Raw genomic sequence first — 19,620 nt, forward strand, 5'->3', positions numbered from 1 at the left:
GCTCAGAATGAAAACAGGTCAAAGCTTTTATTCCTCAGTGAGAAATTTATCTGCTGGACACGATGAAGGGAACCTGTCAAGTGAAAGTGCTGTAGATTCCTGTGGTTTGACTCCTTATCTTTAAGTACAGTTTCCCCTTCAAGACCAAAACATTGATATTAACATCTTGCTGCATCGTTGGCTAAATATTTCACGCAAACATTTTGGCATAGATTTTCTTTTCTTTCTCCTTTTCCTCCTGGATTTTAAGCTGCACTCTCTTCAGCTCATTGATGATAACTGTTAAAAAGAAAGCAGTTTTATTTAGTTTGCCAAGCAAGAAGCTCAACAATGAATCAATGCAGGAAAAAATGTAGATATACCAAATCATATTTAGTTTCTGGGGCCTGTGTATTTGCTTGTGCACAAATTGTCCCTCTTTCTTCAGACTACAAATTTCACTTTAAAGACCGGAAGTCACAGGGAGAGCATGAAATGCACTGACACCTTTTATCTTGTAGCCAGCAGCCAATCAACTGCAGCTTAAAGTATGAGAAGAAACAGAGCAACACTGACAAAAAGCTGGTGAAGCTCCAGATTCCCAGCTGTTCTAAATCTGGGCTCAGAGCCTCCAAACATCCACAGCAGGTGCAAGGACAAAAGCTCCCAACCAGACAGCCGATAATGTGATAGAACTAGACACACAGCAAACCAGGCTGCGGAACAACTAATGGTAGCGGTGTCACGAAACTAACACTGAGTAAATAAAGGCCAGCTTCTCTCTTCAGGATTAATCTGACAGGAGTGAATTTCTGCAGGTGCACGACAGCAAAACACACGACCCTGAAACTAAATCGAACATAAATCCCATACCTTTGTCCTCTGGAGCTTTTTCCTGAGCTTTCTTCAGATCAGTCTGTCACAAATCAAAGCATGTTGTTAATTGAACAAGCCGTGTGGTGAACTAAAGCACCTCCACAATATTTCCACTGAAACAACTACAATTAGTTGCATCATCTGCTTCGAGAGAGAACATTGATGACACTGATTTAAGAGGTGTACCATGGCTTTGCCGTGTTCCTTCAAGCCCTGCCAGGCCTGAGCCCTTCGGAACAGTGCCTTTGTGTTTCCTTCATCCAGCTGTAGAGCCTGTATCAAAAATAAAGAACAAGTTTGATTTTTGTTTTTAATTCAGGTCCTTTTATCTCAAACTGCTACGAACATTCACAGTATATGCAGCTTCACTTGTCACCTGAAACCTTACAGTGATGAGTCTGCCATAAGTAGTATACCACAAGTATGAGGGCATCAAAATTCATGGCAAGAAGAAGCTGAATAGGACATCAGCCGTAAACCCTGGCAGAGCACAAAGACATTCTGGTTCTGGGGTACGTCACCTCATCGCAGCTGTCCAGAGCATCCTGCCACAGCTGCATCTTTAAATTGCAGGCTGCCGTGTTGAGGAAACAGCTGAGGGCTATGGGCTCCAGCTTTTTCTGCGCCGCCTCCTCCAGCTGGTCTCCGCTAACTTCCAAGTACCTGCAGAAGTAAAAGACAGGCTGCTGTTGGTGGACTGTGTTAAAGACTGAAGCTAATTTTATAAAGGCTAGCTTTCAGATCAAACAGGACCCTAACACACATACACACACAGTGACAGCAGCTGGGCACATTGCTGTGTGTGTGCGTGTGGGGGGGCTTCTGTTTATGAAACCAGGGTTGTTCCATAAACATGGCTGTTTGTGGACATGCAGTGTTCCAGAATAATCATCATACATTTTGTGCAGCACCTGTTCCTTAAGACAAAGTTCATACACAAACACTGGCTCATAGTAGGTGCATCATTTATCCCTACAACATTATACAGTTCAAATAAGATAATCAATTAAATGCAGACAGACTTTAAAATGGGTTCTATAACAGTGAAATAAAGCCTACACAGCAGTTCTGTTCGTTACCTGAGGGCTTTGTTATATTTGTTGACAGCAGCTTTCCAGTTTTGATTCTTAAATAGGTTGTTTCCAATATTCTTCACATCCTCAGCAACAGACAGAACCTTATCAACCTGAGGAAATAGTGAAATGTGAGGCTTCAATCCCCTCCAATACATGAAACAATGCAGGTGTGAAAGGTATATAATTTGTTTTTATTTGTGCAGGTGTGTCCATCGTTTCTATATGACACCATGTCTAATCTAAACCACTTCAAGGTAAAACTGACAGTGAGCATGAAGCTGTCGCTAGTAATACTCTCACTCATTTTGAGAATAAGCCCTTGAATCTGCTTAGTAACTGTTTTTCTCTGCTTACTAAGCCGTGCACGTCCGGAACCTGATATTGAAATTCATCCTAATCCTCTTGTCTGGCTCTAGATAAGATGTCAAACAGGCACATTTGCCAAAATGCCAGATTGGGCCTGTAACTAGGGCCCGCGGAGCAGGCTGATGCTAAGTTCAGCCGTGTCCTTGAAGATCAAAGCCTGCACCGATACTCACATCTTTAAAGTCAATGTCAGAGTCCTCTGGGAAGTCTGGGTGGCTGTCCCCTGACCCGTCGCTTGGTGCAGTGCCCCAGCTGTCCCCGTCCTTATGCTCGCCACAGTCTGCTATGACACACGGCTGCAAGGGGGGAGGGGGAGAAACATTAGACCGAAAAATCTCACAGCAAACAAAGTCAGACTGAGTGACTTTTCCTGAGCTACTGCCAACTGTGGGTTACTCATTTTCAAGGTGGCAAACCTTAACGGGGGCGTCTTCTTCGGTGTCAATGGACTCCAGCATTTTAATGGCCCCCATCCCTTTCAACACCTGCCCGAATACAACGTGCTTTCCATCCAAGTGCGGCGTGGGGACGGTAGTGATGAAGAATTGTGAGCCGTTGGTGTTGGGCCCAGCGTTGGCCATGCTGAGCAGACCCACCCTGTCGTGCTAGGAGAGAGGTACAGCAGGGAGCTCGTTCAAACAGGAACCCCGAGGATGACAACATGTGGCCAAAAGGCTGATGAGCCTTTTTACCTTGTAGTGGAAGTTCTCATCCTCGAACTTCTCTCCGTAGATGCTCTCTCCACCGGTGCCATTGTGGTTGGAAAAGTCACCGCCTTGGATCATGAACTTTTTGATGACTGTTCAAAAAGGTCAAAATCAAATTACAGTTGTTAATCAACCGCCTTGAGTTTCCCAAATTCTGTAGGACTGCCTGAGCTTAAATGGTTCAAAACTACCATTATATTAATACACTGACTGTGGTCCCAGTGCTGGTGTTGACCACTTGGTTCTAATGCTTCCGCCACCAGTTGGACAGGTTTAACTTAAAGTGGTATCACCAATTTAAACTGTTAACTCCTCAAACATGGGCCTTTTAGTATGTGTCTTCTAGTTCTGGACAGATCAGCTTTTTGTGCTGAAGTGAAAGCAGTGTGTGTGTGTGTGTGTGTGTGTGTGTGTGTGTGTGTGTGTGTGTGTGTGTGTGTGTGTGTGTGTCTCACTTCTGTGGAACGGGCATCCTTTAAAGTGCAGAGGCCTCCCGGTGGATTTGCCTATTCCCTTCTCTCCAGTGCAGAGCGCCCGGAAGTTTTCAGCAGTCTTGGGGGTGACATCAGCAAACAGCTCCAGAACTATCCTGCCAGCTGGGTTTAGACGGACACAAAACAAAAAGGGTGCAATTATGGCATTGTTTGTAATTAAACAATAAAGTAGAGCAGGAAGTCATTCTGGAGGCGCTACTTCCAACCAGACAGGGCTCCGTCTTCACATAACGTTCCTAGTTGTTTTCCCTCAGACGACTCATTCATTCATTCATTGAATTAATATAACTATGGCAGCTATGACCAACAGTTACCATGGCAACAAAACTAAAGCTATAAATAACTTACAGTCGAGTAACAGCGCTGGCAGACAAAATAGCTACACGTGGTTTCAAACAGTAAAGACAGACAAGCTAACGGCGCTCTGTCTGATTCACACTAAACGCTACAAGGCGATTTCACATCTCCTGCATCTTTATTATTTCACAAACCGACTCGTTCCTGGAGCTTTTCGGCGGCTGCTAAATGACCCGGGTTCTAGAAGGAGCTAGAACAAAGCTAAGGTTGACGCGTGAAGAGCGGCCGTTAGCCGCCGCCGCCGCGTCAGACCCGTCCTGACCTCTTTCTCCATCGACGTCTACGTCGAAGAAGACGCGAGGGTTCGCAGGGTTTGAAGGCTTGTCGGAAGGCGCTGAGTTGGACATGTCACAAACACGCAACGCTAGCTCACGCTGGGACACTTGTTTCGGCTAACGTAGCTAGCTCCGGCCGGCTCTGAAGCAGGTTCAGCGAAGGAAAGAGTACCACTTCCGACTACGAACTTCAAAATAAAATCGTAACGCTAACCAAATCGCTTTCAAAATAAAACCAATTCGTCTTCTGTGTTTAACGGCGGCTTGCATCCTCAACGCTGCGTAAAGCAAACAACTTAATAATTTGATATTTCTAAAGACAAACAAACAAGAATCACCAATTTACAATTGTGCTTTTTGTGCACCTCTATTTGAAAGAACATTAATCAATTTTGAAGTGTAATATAAAATGTGGGACAGATATATAATAAATATATTATGTCATGATGCATAGTATAATACTATAACAAACTGTTTATTGATCAAAATAACCAAACCTAAAAGACTGTTTCCCCTTCATTGACTATATAAATCAAGCGATCATACCAACATCCATCTTGCCATAACTGAACTGAACTGCACACCAAAGTCTCTGTCTCTGATCTTTGACAAATTTATATTTTAACTAGATCAACTAGTTTTTAATGGCCTGATCCATTACGTAGAGGTTTATCATTTTATCTCCATAGAGACAATAGTAAGGTACACAATGTCCACCATAAGCTGATATGTACCAGTCAATTCTGAGACCGAAGCATTGTGAAACTCATCAGCCCAGAATTTAAACAATTAATTTAGCAATATTTTCCACCCCAATCAGCATTGCATGTTAGTGTCAGGAGGCCAAACGGTTGAAGAAAGATTAACCCTAATTAGACAGTTTCAACCTGACCAATGAGTTCACCTCTTGTTTATTGAGGGTTCAGATCTTTTGGCCTTCTTCTAAATGTCTTCATTGGTTCACCTCAGAGAAACACATCCATAACAGGCCTTAAGGTGTCAGACTGACGGCAGCCTCATGTAATGATGCTATGACAAGCACAAGATACATGTGTGTCTGAGACTCCGAGGTCTTGATTGCCGTAGACGGTCATTACAGTTATCTGCTCCAGACATAAGTGGGTGTGATTGCTTTAGCCATTGGCAAGGATTACCAGGTACTTCTCCCATAGAATCCAAAGTCTATATCTGACCCGTAAAACAGAGGAGGGCAGTTATCGCCGTTATTTGGGAGAATAATCTTCAGCTCGAGGAATCAATACAATATGAGACATTACAGTACTTTTCAAACTTTCTCAAAGATTTATTCTATACTCACTTACATAAGATGAAATTTGTTATAAAACACAGCAGCAATGTGAGTGTGCTGCATACCAATATCTGAGAAGTGCTATTTAATCATCCAGGCTGGAGGGAGTGAAGTGTGTTGAAACAGTTGAAAAGTCAATATGTTAGAGAGATTAAAAGATGTTTAATCAAACTGGAAGTGTCTCATTAACAGCCGGGTCCTCCAGCTGTTGTGGGTGGTGATGCCATCTGCCGTTAGCCCTGACTGACTCTGAAAAGTGGAGTCTGCTTGTTGGGAGTCATCCGTCATATTGTTTCTGGGCGTAAACAAATGTGACGCCATTAGAACAAATCAGGTTTCAGCTCACAAAACTGATTTGCATGTTCGCTCTGTTCAAACCATCGCTGTTCCCATATTTAAACTCAGATTTCTCAAAGACCTGCTGCGGCTCCTGTGTATTGTGCGTCATGCGCCCCGGAGGCTCGGGGCCCCAGTGAAGCTGTATTTCCTGTATTATTTGTGACCCAGCTCCTGAATCTGTGTGAAGACACAGGAGGAATGCTGCTACTTCCCAGAATATCAGTCAGAGGAAAACTATTACTCAGAACATGTTAATGGTCTGACTGTTGTTTGTTAACGATAGCCAGTGGTGCGATCCCAGTGTGGCTTCTTGAACAAACACCTACGTCTTACAGCAGCACAGATGCTGCATCTGTTCCTTATTTCTATTATGTGCATAATTGTAATTCAGTACCATTGACTGTTTGAAATGTCCTTGTTCTAATAGAACAAAGTTCAACTTGTTACGCTCCCTTCATAGATTTTTTCAGTTTTTCAGCTTTATTTTATTTCAGTTTTATTTAGTGCCATTTGCTTTTGTTACACAATTACAATTACAGGAATAACACAGAAACAGTTGCATAGTTGGATATGGCCCGTCTCTGCATCTAGTATAAATGTCTTGGTCCCATGAATTTTGAATGCTCATTACACGGCAGTAAAGAGAAAGAATGGATGATAAATGGAGAAACACACGAGTGACAAATGGAAAAATGAAAAGCAACAGAAAATCAGCCACCACATCATTCTTCATGTCACTAAGACTCTAATGCAACAAAGGTCATGACTGCTACTGTCGGCTGCTTTTCCTACTGGGATTAATTCTGTTATTAAAAGTATGAAAACCAAGAAAGAATGGCAAAGATAGAGTTTACAGACAAGCATGAAAACCTGTTTCTTTTTTTGGTGTTTCAATAATAGTGTGATCGAACATGATTCATCTTCATTTCTTACATTTCTGCACTCGGAATTTTGCTCAATTTAGACATGACTCATTTTCAAACTCACTCTAATCATAGTGAGAAATTACAATGAACACAGTTGCATTGCCTCTGATTCCTTTTCTTTGCTGTACGTGACGTTACATTCAGTGAAATCCAAGCCCAGAGGTTTTGTTTATGCCGGTAGGTGCTTATGTGACCTCATCCGTGTCTCTCTGGCTGATTCCTCCTCCTCGGCTCCAGGTGCAGGTTCCTGCCAACGAGGAAGTGTTGCATTATGAATGTGCAGGCAGATGAGCTACAATGCAGTCAGTCAACGCTGTGCGCACCTGAGCTCAGTCATGCTCGAGACACGGCACACACAGGTAACAGGAGTCTGCGCAGTGGAAACAAAATCCATTCAACACATGCAAAGTGGAGGTTGCAAACAGTGTCTTACAGTTAATTCTGAAACCTGTGAGTGACTCTGTCCTCCAACGCTGCCCGGATCTCCGTTTTCTAGCAGGACGGAGCAATTGAAATCAGTTTCATTCTTTACAAACACACAAGTCATTGTGATGAGGCCTTACTTATAACTAATAATGTGTTTGCTAAACAATATGTCCAAACTTTATCAGGATAAACATCTGATACAGTTCTTATTATCCAAACATAAATAGATTTCCCGCACACTGCATCATATTCGGCTGTTTCTCAAAGTCTTGCTGTTTTGCATAGTCTGCACACAGTCACACAGTGGCTTTGAGCCATACCTTAATTTGCACATTGCTGAGCAGCGTCCCACCGTTCAGCATGTGGTTGTACCTCCAGCCCCAACCCACCTCCCCCACGTAGCTGTGCTTCGGCATATGAGGGGGGGCGTGCGGAGCTGCACGGCACAAATAACTGAGGTCACCTGTGGCCTCAGGTGAAGAAGCTCCTGCACCAATGTACATGGGGAAATAATTCGATCTTGGCCTGTAGTCTCCAATTCCATCTGGGCCTGGTTAAAAAGCCAACATTTCACATAAGGACAGGAAAATGTCAAACATTTAGTTTAGCTTTTGCATTAAAATCTGCATAGATGTTTTAATTGATACAAATCAACATAGTAAAATAGTAAAATACAAAGTAATATCACAATACAAACACTTCCACTAATTAACTGTCCTGTTGTTGATTACAGTAAGTACATATTTTAACAGACAAAACAGAGAATTCAGTTTCAATTCTGACTTTTTAGGATGAATTTTACCTTCTGTCACTGAGTTCAGTGACACAATAGAAGTGTCATACCTGTGAAAAGGATCCTTTGCCCAGACTGTTGCTTTCCTCCTGCTTCTTCATTGTTTGGCATCTTTCTTTTTTTGCTGCTGTGCTTCGTTTGAAGGTTAGACACACGTATAATGAGCACCCCTGGGTGATAACATGAGCCCAGCGGTATGCTCTGTCCATGGGGTCACGCTTGGTTGTCATGCAGCCACTGGTTGTCATGGAGTCAGTCCATGTGGCCTAGTTACATAGAAAAACAGCGGATGCTTTTGCCAGGGTTATTTCAGATATTAATTGGATGAAACGTGTCCAATTAATATCTGAAATAACCCCAGATGACTTGAAAGGCTAATCAAACCAAGGACAGAAATACTATGAAACATTTATTTTATTCATACATTTGAAGCAACCTTATATTATTTAAAATAATATTTGTATGCACGTAGAATATCTTTTCAGGTATGTAATGTTTTATATTTAAGTTATATTTCAACTAATTCATCAGACTTTTATTCATTTAGTTCATACACAACTAGTATAATTATGAAATTCGTTATTATTGCCTATTTCATGTTTTTAACATGCTTGACTCGAGGGCTTTATTATTAATCATCCAAAGGAGATTTCCAATAATCACAACCTATAAATCCTCTCCCCGTGTCTTTCCCTATTAAGTCACTAGGTGGCACCAACGTGCCAGTTTTACGGATCTCACGGAACCTCTCGTTCCCATTTCTTTTCCTTTTGTTGTTAAATGGACTCGCCCATGAGTCGCCCCTTGTGGAACAATCTCTGTCAAGTCGTACATAGCAAATATGTCTAGACAGGAAGAGCAATCTCAATTGCCTTCAAAATAAGAAAACACACCCAAACAAAGGCTAATTATAATGAAAAATATTAAAAGCACAGGCACAAAAACAGAGTGATGAATCTAAAACAAAACGTAACAGTGTCATTGATGTCTTGTGCAGTTTTTATGGTCATGTAAATTGACTGATTGTCAGCTAAAATAAAGAGAATCTTTTTAGGAGACTATTTTAACAACAATCCAATTTATTTAGTGCGTATTGTGTTTAATACCTTGCTGTGGCGACTGATCTGTGCGTCCAGACACAGTCCGTCCCTCATCTGCCTCCAACGCTCTGCCCTCTCGGAGGCTTATTTTGAAAAGACTCGTGCAGGAAGTGCCGCGTTAATTCCGCTGATTTTGCTGGCGGGGTGTCAGTCACCATGGTGGCACACAACAGAGCGCAGCGGCGGCGAACCTGTCTCCACTTTTAGATCACTAAAATGCGAGCATAATGTTTCTCCTCCGTGAATGGACCCGGCTCGGTGTGTGCTGATGGACGCCGGCCTGCTGTGGACCGGATAACCGTTTGCCTTCCGCTCACTTTTTGCACGGAGGACCAGACCTAGAAATTCTTTTCGTCGCTAGCAGAATGCTGGAAAGACGAGGAATGGCTTTGATGAACGCTGCTTTGAATCTGAGGACATTTTCCACGTTGAGCCCATAAATAGAAGAGACAGTTTAGGCGGCGCTTTTACGAGAAGTTCGCTGTCCGTGCGACCCGGTGTTGGCAACCGGTTTGGGCTCGGGCGAACCGACGCCTCCGCCGCCAGGAGACGGCTGGGTGTCTGGCTCCAGTCGTGGCCTCGCTCCGGGCACTCCCAGCTTATCCGCTAGCGTCGGAGCTCCGGCGACGAGAACGACGAGACACCGACGGGACTGGAGCCGAACCACGCGCGCGCGCGCCCGCCGGGATATTTCTACGCGTCTTTTCTACATAAGGAATCCAGTCTCCTCCAGACGGCGACTTCAAAACAATGGCGTCTTATGTGGACAACAGCTTTCGGCAGGCTGTGATAATGAATCCGGCTGAAAGGACGCAACAGGTCAGATGAAACGACACACTGTGTTAAACTCCCGCGGGAGGCTGCGTTCAAACGCTCTCCCCTTTTCTGCGTTTTGTCACTAAGTTGCTACATTGTAACGCTGCAACATCCTCGCAAACTGCGACCGCGACGCAACTGTTGCCACTCAGCTCGTTCCCGTGTCACGTACGGCTGCGAGGCGCTGAGCCTCTGCCGGCGCGGATAAGCGGACGGGAGCCGCATCCGCGGCGGGAACCGAGCTCCCCGCGCGTCGCCACGCAGCGCCCCGCTCCTGGCAGCTCTGCGGGACGGGGCATTTTGTGCAAAGGCCGCGTGTCTGCGCGGGTTTACGCGTGTAACCGCACGCACAGAGCGGCACGCGAGCGGAGCGGGATGTGGCTAACTCTGACGTAGCTAGCAGCTCGTGCTAGCTCGCGAGCAGTTACACAACTCACTCCTGCGACAACAAAATCCAGTTTAAAGGCTCTCTATTTCTGACTTAGGCCACGCGTTGACGTGACTTTAACTCTGATGCCTGGACTTGAATTTGCTGCGAGTGGAGCTCAGCGTGGTCACAGGGTCATCTGATAAACACCAGTTGTTTCCTTTGGGACGTTTGAGAGTTGCATGGAGAGTTCTGAGCATGCAAATGCTGTGGCTTGCGGTTTCTGAGCCCCACGCACGTTCACGTGTATAGTCACCTGCATTGCTTCGCTGGACTTAGAGATTCAGACATTCAGTCCAGTAATGTTATTTCTTTGAACGCCTGCACCCACTGCACGTAGAAAAGGCTTTATACACACACACACACACACACACACACACACACACACACACACACACACACACACAGGACAATCAATAGGCCACCACTTTAACTGGAGGGCTGCAGTTAGTGGCACCGTCTGCCTGTATATCTGACATTGAGGAAACAATTATGGTGTCATTGACGACTTGTTAGCGGCACTCGGCCCGTGGTATTTACAGCTTTATGCAAGCTATAATTTGTCCCTGCGACCAAAGCCGCTGTGGTTATGGAAACGGAGATGAGGATGCAGGATCTGGTTGGCATCAGTGGCAACAATGTTCCTCTAAGACGCTATCAAGGACTTTATTTGTGGCCATAAAGCAAATCATTTTGTTATTTTTAGAACAATTTATCAAGGACGTGAAATGATTTATGTTCAGGTTCATTTTGTGGAAGATGTCCAAACAAGTAATAATGTGGCTAACGGGCTGAATTTGCTATTCTGTAACTGAAATGAATGAATATTTCAGCTGTAGTATTACAATCGCAAGGAAAGCAAGATTGCTTGTGCTGGTTTCATAGTGATGGTGATATTAAGGGCAGAACGGCCTTATTTACTGAGGCTTTCCCACCTGCCACGAATGTGTGTGCAGAGAATAGAGTGAATTTCTCATCTGGAAATGAGCTCCTATTAAAAGATGCTGAGGGGGTTTGGATCAGACGGGTTCTACAGGGCGGATCAGTTTAAAAATGAATGGAATGATGGTCATTTAACACTTCAGGGCTGTGAAATGAGCCACCACAGACAACATATACACACACTTTGTCCATTTGATTTTAGATATTCCAGAGTGGACTCGGGGCCTGAACACAGATGTCCAGAGAGAAACATTTGCGTGGCAACAGGAACCAACAACAAACCCACACATTGTTTTTACATAAATGACCCCCCGGGTGTTTTATATCATGTGATTACGCTTGTCAGGATTCCTTTCAGGTGTCTGGTGGGTGAAGTGGCTCATGGAGTTTATCCTAATGGTGTTGGCAGGGCCTCTCTGTCAGGATTAGCTAACGGTTAGAGGGATCTGCCTTTATCGCTCGAGACTGGCCACAGTGGGATTTGACCCTCTGTCTCACCCTATTGTCACATGACGGCTTAAATAACCAACCACTTGACAGCAAGTGTTCACACTGGCCTTGTCAGATCTCGTTGCGTGATCTCGGACTGCGGTTGGAAGTGGACTGAATATTTGACAGTGGTCCAAGCAGAGAGTCTGATGATCAGAAAAGCACAGTGCCACACGGTGTAGTTTTACCACCTGAAATCAGCATCAAATGGTGATTTATTATGATTAAAGACCGTCACTCATTTAGAATAGAGAATGTTTGTTAGAATGTTTCTACACGCCAGTTCTGGTAACTTGCGGCCATTTCCCATTAAGCAACAAACCCAAAATGAGTTTGTGAATGTGGCGTCAGTGTCATGTTTGTTTTTCAGGTCACTAGGTGGAGTTGCGTTTTCGTCAGCTGGTCAAAACCATTATGTAAATTTCTTATGAAGTTTCTTTTATAGTAGTAAAGTTGTAGCAGATGGGAGAAACCAGACACATGATGCCTTATTGTTTTTGACCTATGAAGGCATCAGGCTCTGTAACCTGTAAATATCTGTAAATAAGAAACGAAAGCCCTTTTTGTGCCGCGTGGGAACAGTGAGCATCATGCACCTGGCCCAACACGGTGCACAGAGGAGCACTTCTGCTTTCACTGCTGTTTATTTTCAGCCAGCATCCAGACAGAGGACTGGCTTTCCTCTTCTGGTTCAGCCAGGTGGCAGAGCTAAAGGCCGCGGGCAGCCCCACAGTGGTCACCTTTCCACGGCAGGAAGGACAAAGTGCCTACTTTACATTGTTTCCACATATTCTGGACCCAGACAGGAGATGAGGGCAGGATTACAGTGGCTCTACTGAGATAACGCTCCAGTAGGAGGCCTGCATTGTTGCCGGGACTAGATTCAGTGTGCTCATTACTCAAAGACGGAAGCACTTTAAAGACGCAGCAACAGCGGAAAACATCTAGAACATGAACATTCCTACAGGTTTTTGGTGATTATGGGATGAAATAAAACCGTTCACAAGAAGCAGGAGGCGAAGGCAGCTTTGTTTAGTTATTTGAAGGAGAGCAATGACTGAGAACTAGATCGTTTCTCCTAATGCTTGAAATATACAGTATTTATGTATTACAGTTATAACTCGTGTGTAAAGCGAATCAGTAAACACTGACTGATGAGGACAAGTGGCCCCGTTTCTCAGCATCCTGTCCGGTCCAAGCTCCAGGAAGAGGAAAGGCGTCAGGATGCCTTTTGAACCTGCGCAGGAAGACTGTCTTGAAAACCGCTTCCTCCCTCCTTCCAAAGCTGCATGTGTTTTCTCACGTTGCATGTTGGTTACTGCTTTCCTATTTGTGACAGGACATCGGAGGCACACGATTATCTATTTAAATCCACTTAACATCTACACAGGAGCCGTGGAGTCTTTTTTTCCCAGGCAACGCTGGGTTTTTGTGATTCTCCAAAATTCCCATCAGTAAATTTAGGCCCAGTTGCGTCGGCCTTTACTAGAGCAGTGACGTCACATGTTGTTCTTGTGTTGAAAGTGGAGGCTGACTGCAGGCTGATGTGGTTACACACACCGTGGTCACAGTGATGTAGTCCTCCCAGTTTAAATACAGGGCAGGATTCCAGGAAGGAATGGAGGAAAGGAACAACCTCTCTGTACAATGGCCACACAGAAGACAGGAACGCGTCTGATCGGCGCAGCTCAACCACGCTTTCATGTCCATGCCTGCTTTAGTCATGAGTGTGATGCGATTATTGTAGTAAAATTATTGATTATTCTGTTCTAGGTGGAAAGGTTAAATTGAACTGAAACCTCTTCACTGCTTGTACAGGTTCATTGTTATGGTAAATATGTGATGTCGTAGCTGACTGAGTCAGAAAGCATTGGCATTCCTGAAAGGGTTCTTACTGGAACACACAAGAATGTTTGCATAGCTGCGTGCACGCCTGTTGCTCCCTGAAATCTAATAATAAAGGCCAATACAGAGCAGTTTGTGTTTAAAAGCTCCGCAGAGACTGAGGTAAGTTAATAACAAAGTGGCTTTCGCCCAGTGAAGCCTCATTTAGTACCAGGCGAGTTCTTTAGGTTTGGGTCATGGCTGGATTATGGTTGTTGTTATTTGTTTTATGTATGAATAAGGTTGGTGGACAGTTGGTCTGGAGGAAAAAAAGACTTGCAAGTTAATGTTGATGCTTTTTGTTAAGTGGTTCTAAAAACGTCCCTATTCGACAAGAAGGATGCACCAATTGAAGTACCGTGGTACCACACAGAACATCGATGATCTCACTCTCTCTTTCCAAATAAAGGCCCCATGTTCGTCGCTCCTCAGTGGAATCCCTTTTTTTACTATAGTAACTTGAGCTCAGCGATTCATGAGTCAGCAGCCTGGTTCAGTTTTTAGTAGCAAGGAAAGAGTGTTTAAGTTTACTTTTTTTGCAGAGGTTGCAAAAAGGGGAAATAATTAACTATTCTGTATACTATACTATAATAATAATTAAATTGGTTCTGAATGCTGACGTACTAAGTTCTCGGACCTGGTCTCAAGTCCTTGCATTGTTTTGTTGTTGTGTCTGTACAGCCCCGGACGTCCCACTGTACATCACTCATACTGTACCGTCTGACCATGTTTTAGTTCCTTATGTTCACATTCCAGGAGATAATTTTACAGCGGAGGAATCAGTGAACGAGTCAAGGCTCCAGAATTTCCATTGGCCTTCGCAGCAAAAAGCAACAGACCTCATGGCACTGGGCAACCACAGGCTTTACATAACTTAGCTGGAGAAGAATAAGCCATTCCTTACATGCAGTATTTACATGGCTGCTATTGAATTACAGTGTGTTCTGTGGTTGTCATTAAGGGCTTTATTTCGAAATGAGCCGGCATTTAAAAAAAAAAAAAAAAAAGCTGAGAAGACTGATTTCACATTAAGTGAAATATATTCTTCCCCCTAATCCCAAATGTTGGAGAGCTACGATCAAGCTCACATCTGTGATGTCATCAGTGTAAACAACTACCATCCTACTTAAAGCGAGTTTGCTTTTTAGCCCCAGCAATACGGGCTCACTGTGGTGTATAAGCTGCTGTATAATCCGCCCTCTTGGAGCACTGCTCAGACATGACGTGGATCACAAGGCGAGCTGATTAATTTGTGCGATTAGGGATCTTAAGTCCCCGTATAGCACTGCTCCATGCATCTTATACTTGTTTACAGTGTTTAATAAAAGCGCCTGAACAAGGTTGCTGTTGCTTTAACGGGGTGGAGATCGGGGCAGCCTTTGTATTCATTATTCTGTTATGTGGAGATGTTAATTTGGAGATTTGTGTTTCGACTTGCTGGTTGTTCTGTTTCAATCCTACCACATCCAGCTTCATTAGCACAGACGCCCTAACTCGGTTAACTTGTAGCGGCCAGAGCCAATTTCATTAACACCATCCCTCCAGTGGATTGCTCGCCTACTTAAGTTTAACCTTTCAAATATTTATCAGCCAGGCACTGATAGCTTCTCCTGCTAAACTGAGCTCTTGTAGATTTGTGTAAGTATCGTATGCGTTTGAGAGTTTATTAGAGGACTTAATTATCTCCCAGCACAAAGACCGGTTACTCTCTTCCACTAGTCAATTATGTCACTGTATGCAAAGTCCCTCGGTTTCTAGTGTAAACAAATATTGACCTATTGACAGAGTGTGGAGGGAGGAGGGGAGGGTTTGCAATATGTAATGAATAGCAACCGAAACGTCTAAACTAGCCGGGAATTAGGAAAATATGGATGCACTGGAGTGTTGGGAATATTGGGCTGTGATTGATTCTCAAACGTAGTTTCAATTTTAGTAACTGGTGACATGCAATAATTTTATAGAGAGCTATATGTGATTCTTTGTCAAGTTCTAGTTTTAAGCCACTACACGTTTTGGTTGATGCAGATTTGACCCTAACTGGTCCAACCTCTTGGTTGTGTGCAGCTGGTGGCGTCAGTGGTGGCCAGAGGTGATTCAGTAAAGCGCTAACAACAGCAGCAGCAGCCTGTGTCTGCGCTAATGGATGCTCTCGTCCCAAGTCAGAACCCCGGGCTGTGCCGGTGGGAACACAAAGAGGGCAACAAAGGAAGCAGGAGAGCAGCCTTTTCCTCGTCCACGCAGCAGTGATTGGGAATAACGCTGGTTCTGCTTCCTGTGTGCAGTCGGGCGGATTGGTGGACGTTATCCGTCTAGTTGAAACCTTATCTCCTTAATTGGTCCCCGAGGGGTTCTCTGCTCGTGGTTGGTCACATTTCCAACTCCGCAGCCCTCTGTTCCTGTGTTGGCCAGCAGGGAAAATGTCCATTCATTACCAAGGCCACCACGTAATCCGAGTCCAGCTGTAGTGTTTGAGTTGCTCTCTGCTTCCTGCGTTTGGGAAGCAGGGGCTAATTATCAACTTACACAAATCCAACCGCTGATTACATTCATGTCCTAACAGCTCTGAGCCCAGATCACTTGGATGCCAGTGGAGGGGTTTTTGAGATCAGAGCGCTTGTGTGTTTATGGACAGATTTATGTGTAGCCCAGTTCATTGATTTCACTCTAGCGACGTTGTGGTTTGCTTTTCTTGAACCTTTCCTGCAATAATGTGTCTGTAAGTGTGATGTCAGTTTATTAAATGCCACTGACTCACCTGCGCCTCAGACCTTCACGGAGCTAATTGACGCCGGCCTCACTCGACCCCATCTGCTGCCAGACAATTTCCCATATGGCCCTATATTTCCTTCATACTTGAAGCACCCCTGCTGAGAGCAAACCCTTTGCATTAATCATTCTTGCCACCGTTAGCATGCAGACAGAGCATCAAAACTAGGCTTGTGTGTTGCCATTTTAGCCGTTCTTCTGAGACGCTAATGCTGGCACAATCCCTCAAAGCAGCATTTGCTTATTTCTGGTGGAGTAATGCGTTTAGTTCCTCTGTTCTGTTCCTAAGCCGACGTTCAGGGGGGAAAAAAGCTGCACGTTACGCACAGGAGAGAAAGTGGTGCAGAGGAAAAGGTTGTTAGCTTGAGCTGTACAACACAACAGTGCACACCGTGGGTGAAAGTGTAGCTGAAGTCACAGTTCAGAACATTAAATCATCAGATTTAATTGACATTGCTCAAACGAGGCAGAAATGCTCTGCAGGCTGGTGGAACAGCTGCTGTGGTGACTTTCAGCTGGTTTGTTGTGCTTTGTAAGCTCATTTTATAATATTAGGAGTGAGTTTGACTTCTAGCTTCAAGAGGTCTCTGGTAGTTTGGTTAATAGCTGTATTAGACGTCATCTGAAACGGTTCCGTTGTAATTGCGGTGGGACCTTGCTCACTGAGCTACGCGTTGTGTTTAAATCACCGTACGCGCCTCGCTGCCTGCGGCCTGTGTTTATTGGGCTAAATGAAGACTCTTTGGTTTAACTGGAGGAAAGATGCAGGCTGCTCTGTCGTCCCATAGGCCGCGGCTCTTTGAGTCCACCAGTGTGGCATGGACCCAACACAATGACCCGCTGTTGCAGCCGGCTTCTGCTTGTCAGCGACGGTTAAGCTCAGTTTTAATTTCACTGCTCTGAAAATAGCTCTTTTAGCTAAATTGTACCCACTGCAGTTGCTCTTGTGCCAAGTTAACTTTAACAAAGGCTGCGTTATCGCTGAGCTTAAACTTGGCGCATTGTGAGACAAAAGTTGGTAGCTGAAGTACTACTTCAGAATTAGTTCAATTCAAATCACAGCAAGTTCCCTTATTTTAATCAACAGTTTTTAACCATATGCAGGTTCAGTTTTTAAACGCTTTATATGGGAAAAAAACTGCTGTAAAAGCTAAAGTCTCTCAACATAAATGAATGACATGAGAACAAAACAATAAAAAAAGAAAGCTACAATCAGCTCCGTTCTGTTTTGTGAATAAGCGACACAAGGGGCACAGAGGAAAAAGGAAGCTTTAACCTTAACATGGAAGCCCTAAACGTCCAGTCTGTTTCTTTTGTAACACATCCTCAGGATATAGCCCGAAATCCCCTTATGTCTAGGGCTGTGGCCTATTTTGGTCTGAGTGAAGTGAAAGGCTTTGGGTGGTATTAGAAGTCAACCCTGTAAACAGGAAACTTCTGAAGGGGAAACTCCAGCACCAGAAAAGTAAAATCGGTCCCCAGGAGCTGCAGCTCTCGTTTGTGCTCAGGTGGTTGAAGTGCACTTGTGTGCTCTGTTGCTTTTGCTCACTATCCATCGCCAATTAAGCGCTTGTTTCCCATCCGCTTTTAAACACAGTGCTCATTGTCTCCCGTGGATTTGAGGTGCATTGTGACAATTGCTGCCTCTGAGATAACAAGGTGAGGAGTCACACCTAACACAGGCGGCGTTTAAACCCTGGCCCGTTGTGGCGGCAGTGATGGAAGAGCTCAGAGGCGACGGTGTGTAGCTACGAACAAAGGCAGACGAGGGAACGTGATGTTCGTGCACCGGTCGTCTGCAGCAGAGACCCTCTGGAGGCACTCCAAACATGAGACCACTCCACTGCCTGGGCTGCATTTTAAATTGGTTTAGGAATTGCGTGCGTCAGATTACCAGATTGGAAGCAGTAAGTCTTATTTATTTAAGTGCCATATGCCTGTTTTAGATTTGAGGCCATTTGTTTTGAACCCTGTTCACTCTTGCGTTTTAATCCTGGCTCTGTTTCTCCCTCGCGCCACGAAGCAAATGGCGTCCGCTGCAGGTACGGCGCTCTCCTTTTGTGCAGAAGCATGTTACGCTGATGGTGTCGTAGCAGCAAAAACGCATGAATTTATGCAAGGTTCTTTTTGTTGTTTTAAACCTGCCTGAGCGCTCCACTGGTGAACGAGGACTATTTTGGCCTTGGGGCCCAAAAAGCAAAATCTGGCCTGTGTGAAAGCGGCTCTCGCGCTGAAAGCGTTGCGCCGGTTGTTCCCTAGCAACCAGCAGCCAGAGTTGCATTGTAATGCTGGAATTACTTTATTCAGAACACCGTTGGAGAAAGCAGAGGAGATGTAAAAGATTGATTATTGAATTCCAGAGATATTTCAAATTCACCAGGACGACTGTCTGTGCAGAAAATAGAGCAGATGGATGCAGCCGCAGCAGAATATTGAACTCGGGCAGAGTTATGATTCAGTGTTATTCTTCTCCCCTTGTGGAAATCGGGGCTTTTCATTAGTGCTCTCCCCCTCCGCAGCGTGGCTTCCATTTGCGTTAAGTTAATTGGACAGGGGAAAGGAACCGAGTATTGTTGGATCATTTAGGCCAACAAGCAGCCGTTCGCCCTGCCAAGATTAAAGCACATCTCCGCCCCCTTCGCCCGCCGACCCCTCCTCGGCTCGTCTTCACTTCCAGCGCTCATGAATTGATCTTTCTGTGGCGTTGTGTAACTTTGCAGTGATTGGGCTGCTCCTCTTTGAGGCCTTTGTTTGAACGAGATGGAGCAGGTTTCATTGGGTCAGACAGTTGGCTTTGTTCCCGGGGAGGGACCTGCTACGATGAGCTTCAGCGATGGAGCTGAGGGACCTCTTTGTTCAGTGTTACGTCCACTTTTGAATCCTGTCTGTTCCATTGTTGTGGCTGGAGCTGCTAGTTTATTAATACAATTAAGAGGGATGTTTTACTTTGCTATAGTTTAACTAACAGCTCAAATTCGAAAATATACCACATGTAACAGTGAAAGGCCGAGCGGTTGGTATTTGTTTTGTGTAGTTCTTCAGCTTTGTGTGGTGCTTTGGTCAGTGGTTGACTCTGGCTTGGGCTGTGGTCCCAGCATTGGTTGACATGGTGTAATACTTTCATCACAGACTGGGTCAAGAGGCTTCAGACTGAATGTCGGGTTCCTCATCCAGTCTGTGTTGCCTGAAGTTGGTTGTGACATTTTGAATAGTGATGAGTCCATATGGATGAATCGCGTCACTTTAATTAAGGCAAAGGTAGCGAGCGTAAAA

The 19,620-nt window shown here is 44.6% G+C and overlaps 2 protein-coding genes and 1 long non-coding RNA gene across 10 annotated transcripts in view; 1 reads left to right on the top strand and 2 right to left on the bottom strand.

The window, feature by feature from the left end:
- Positions 1–8: 8 nt before the first annotated feature.
- Positions 9–4,316, bottom strand: ppid (peptidylprolyl isomerase D). The gene is made up of 10 exons (XM_029165348.3): positions 4,118–4,316; positions 3,460–3,600; positions 2,990–3,096; positions 2,714–2,902; positions 2,471–2,593; positions 1,935–2,041; positions 1,377–1,518; positions 1,042–1,128; positions 853–895; positions 9–279 (listed from the first exon to the last, which is right to left on the bottom strand). The coding sequence occupies exons 1-10, from the start codon at positions 4,200–4,202 to the stop codon at positions 191–193; spliced, it is 1,113 nt and encodes a 370-aa protein (XP_029021181.1). The 5' UTR covers positions 4,203–4,316; the 3' UTR covers positions 9–190.
- A 1,943-nt stretch (positions 4,317–6,259) lies between these two features.
- LOC114863904 (uncharacterized) lies at positions 6,260–7,548 on the bottom strand. Its single transcript, XR_003787172.3, has 4 exons — positions 7,451–7,548; positions 7,153–7,196; positions 7,028–7,074; positions 6,260–6,951 (listed from the first exon to the last, which is right to left on the bottom strand). It is a non-coding gene; the product is annotated as an uncharacterized LOC114863904 (long non-coding RNA).
- Positions 7,549–9,202: 1,654 nt separating this feature from the next.
- Positions 9,203–19,620, top strand: part of rapgef2b (Rap guanine nucleotide exchange factor 2b) — a 64,894-nt gene continuing 54,476 nt past the window's right edge. For all 8 annotated transcript variants that reach the window (XM_029164422.3, XM_055512299.1, XM_029164427.3 and 5 more), the window contains exon 1: positions 9,203–9,842. In XM_029164422.3, the coding sequence (XP_029020255.1) occupies positions 9,774–9,842 (69 nt within the window). In that variant the 5' untranslated portion in view covers positions 9,203–9,773. The remainder of the gene's footprint in view (positions 9,843–19,620) is intronic.

This window comes from Betta splendens, chromosome 10 (genome assembly GCF_900634795.4).
Source record: "Betta splendens chromosome 10, fBetSpl5.4, whole genome shotgun sequence".
Classification (NCBI taxonomy): Eukaryota; Metazoa; Chordata; class Actinopteri; order Anabantiformes; family Osphronemidae; genus Betta; species Betta splendens.

Excerpts from the sequence above, each read along its gene's own strand:
- ppid (XM_029165348.3), bottom strand. The coding sequence starts at position 4,202 with ATGTCCAACTCAGCGCCTTCCGACAAGCCTTCAAACCCTGCGAACCCT. Across the intron at positions 3,097-3,459 it reads AGGATGCCCGTTCCACAGAA|TCATCAAAAAGTTCATGATC; the intron begins GTGAGACACACA and ends CTTTTTGAACAG. Across the intron at positions 2,903-2,989 it reads ATGAGAACTTCCACTACAAG|CACGACAGGGTGGGTCTGCT; the intron begins GTAAAAAGGCTC and ends CCTCTCTCCTAG.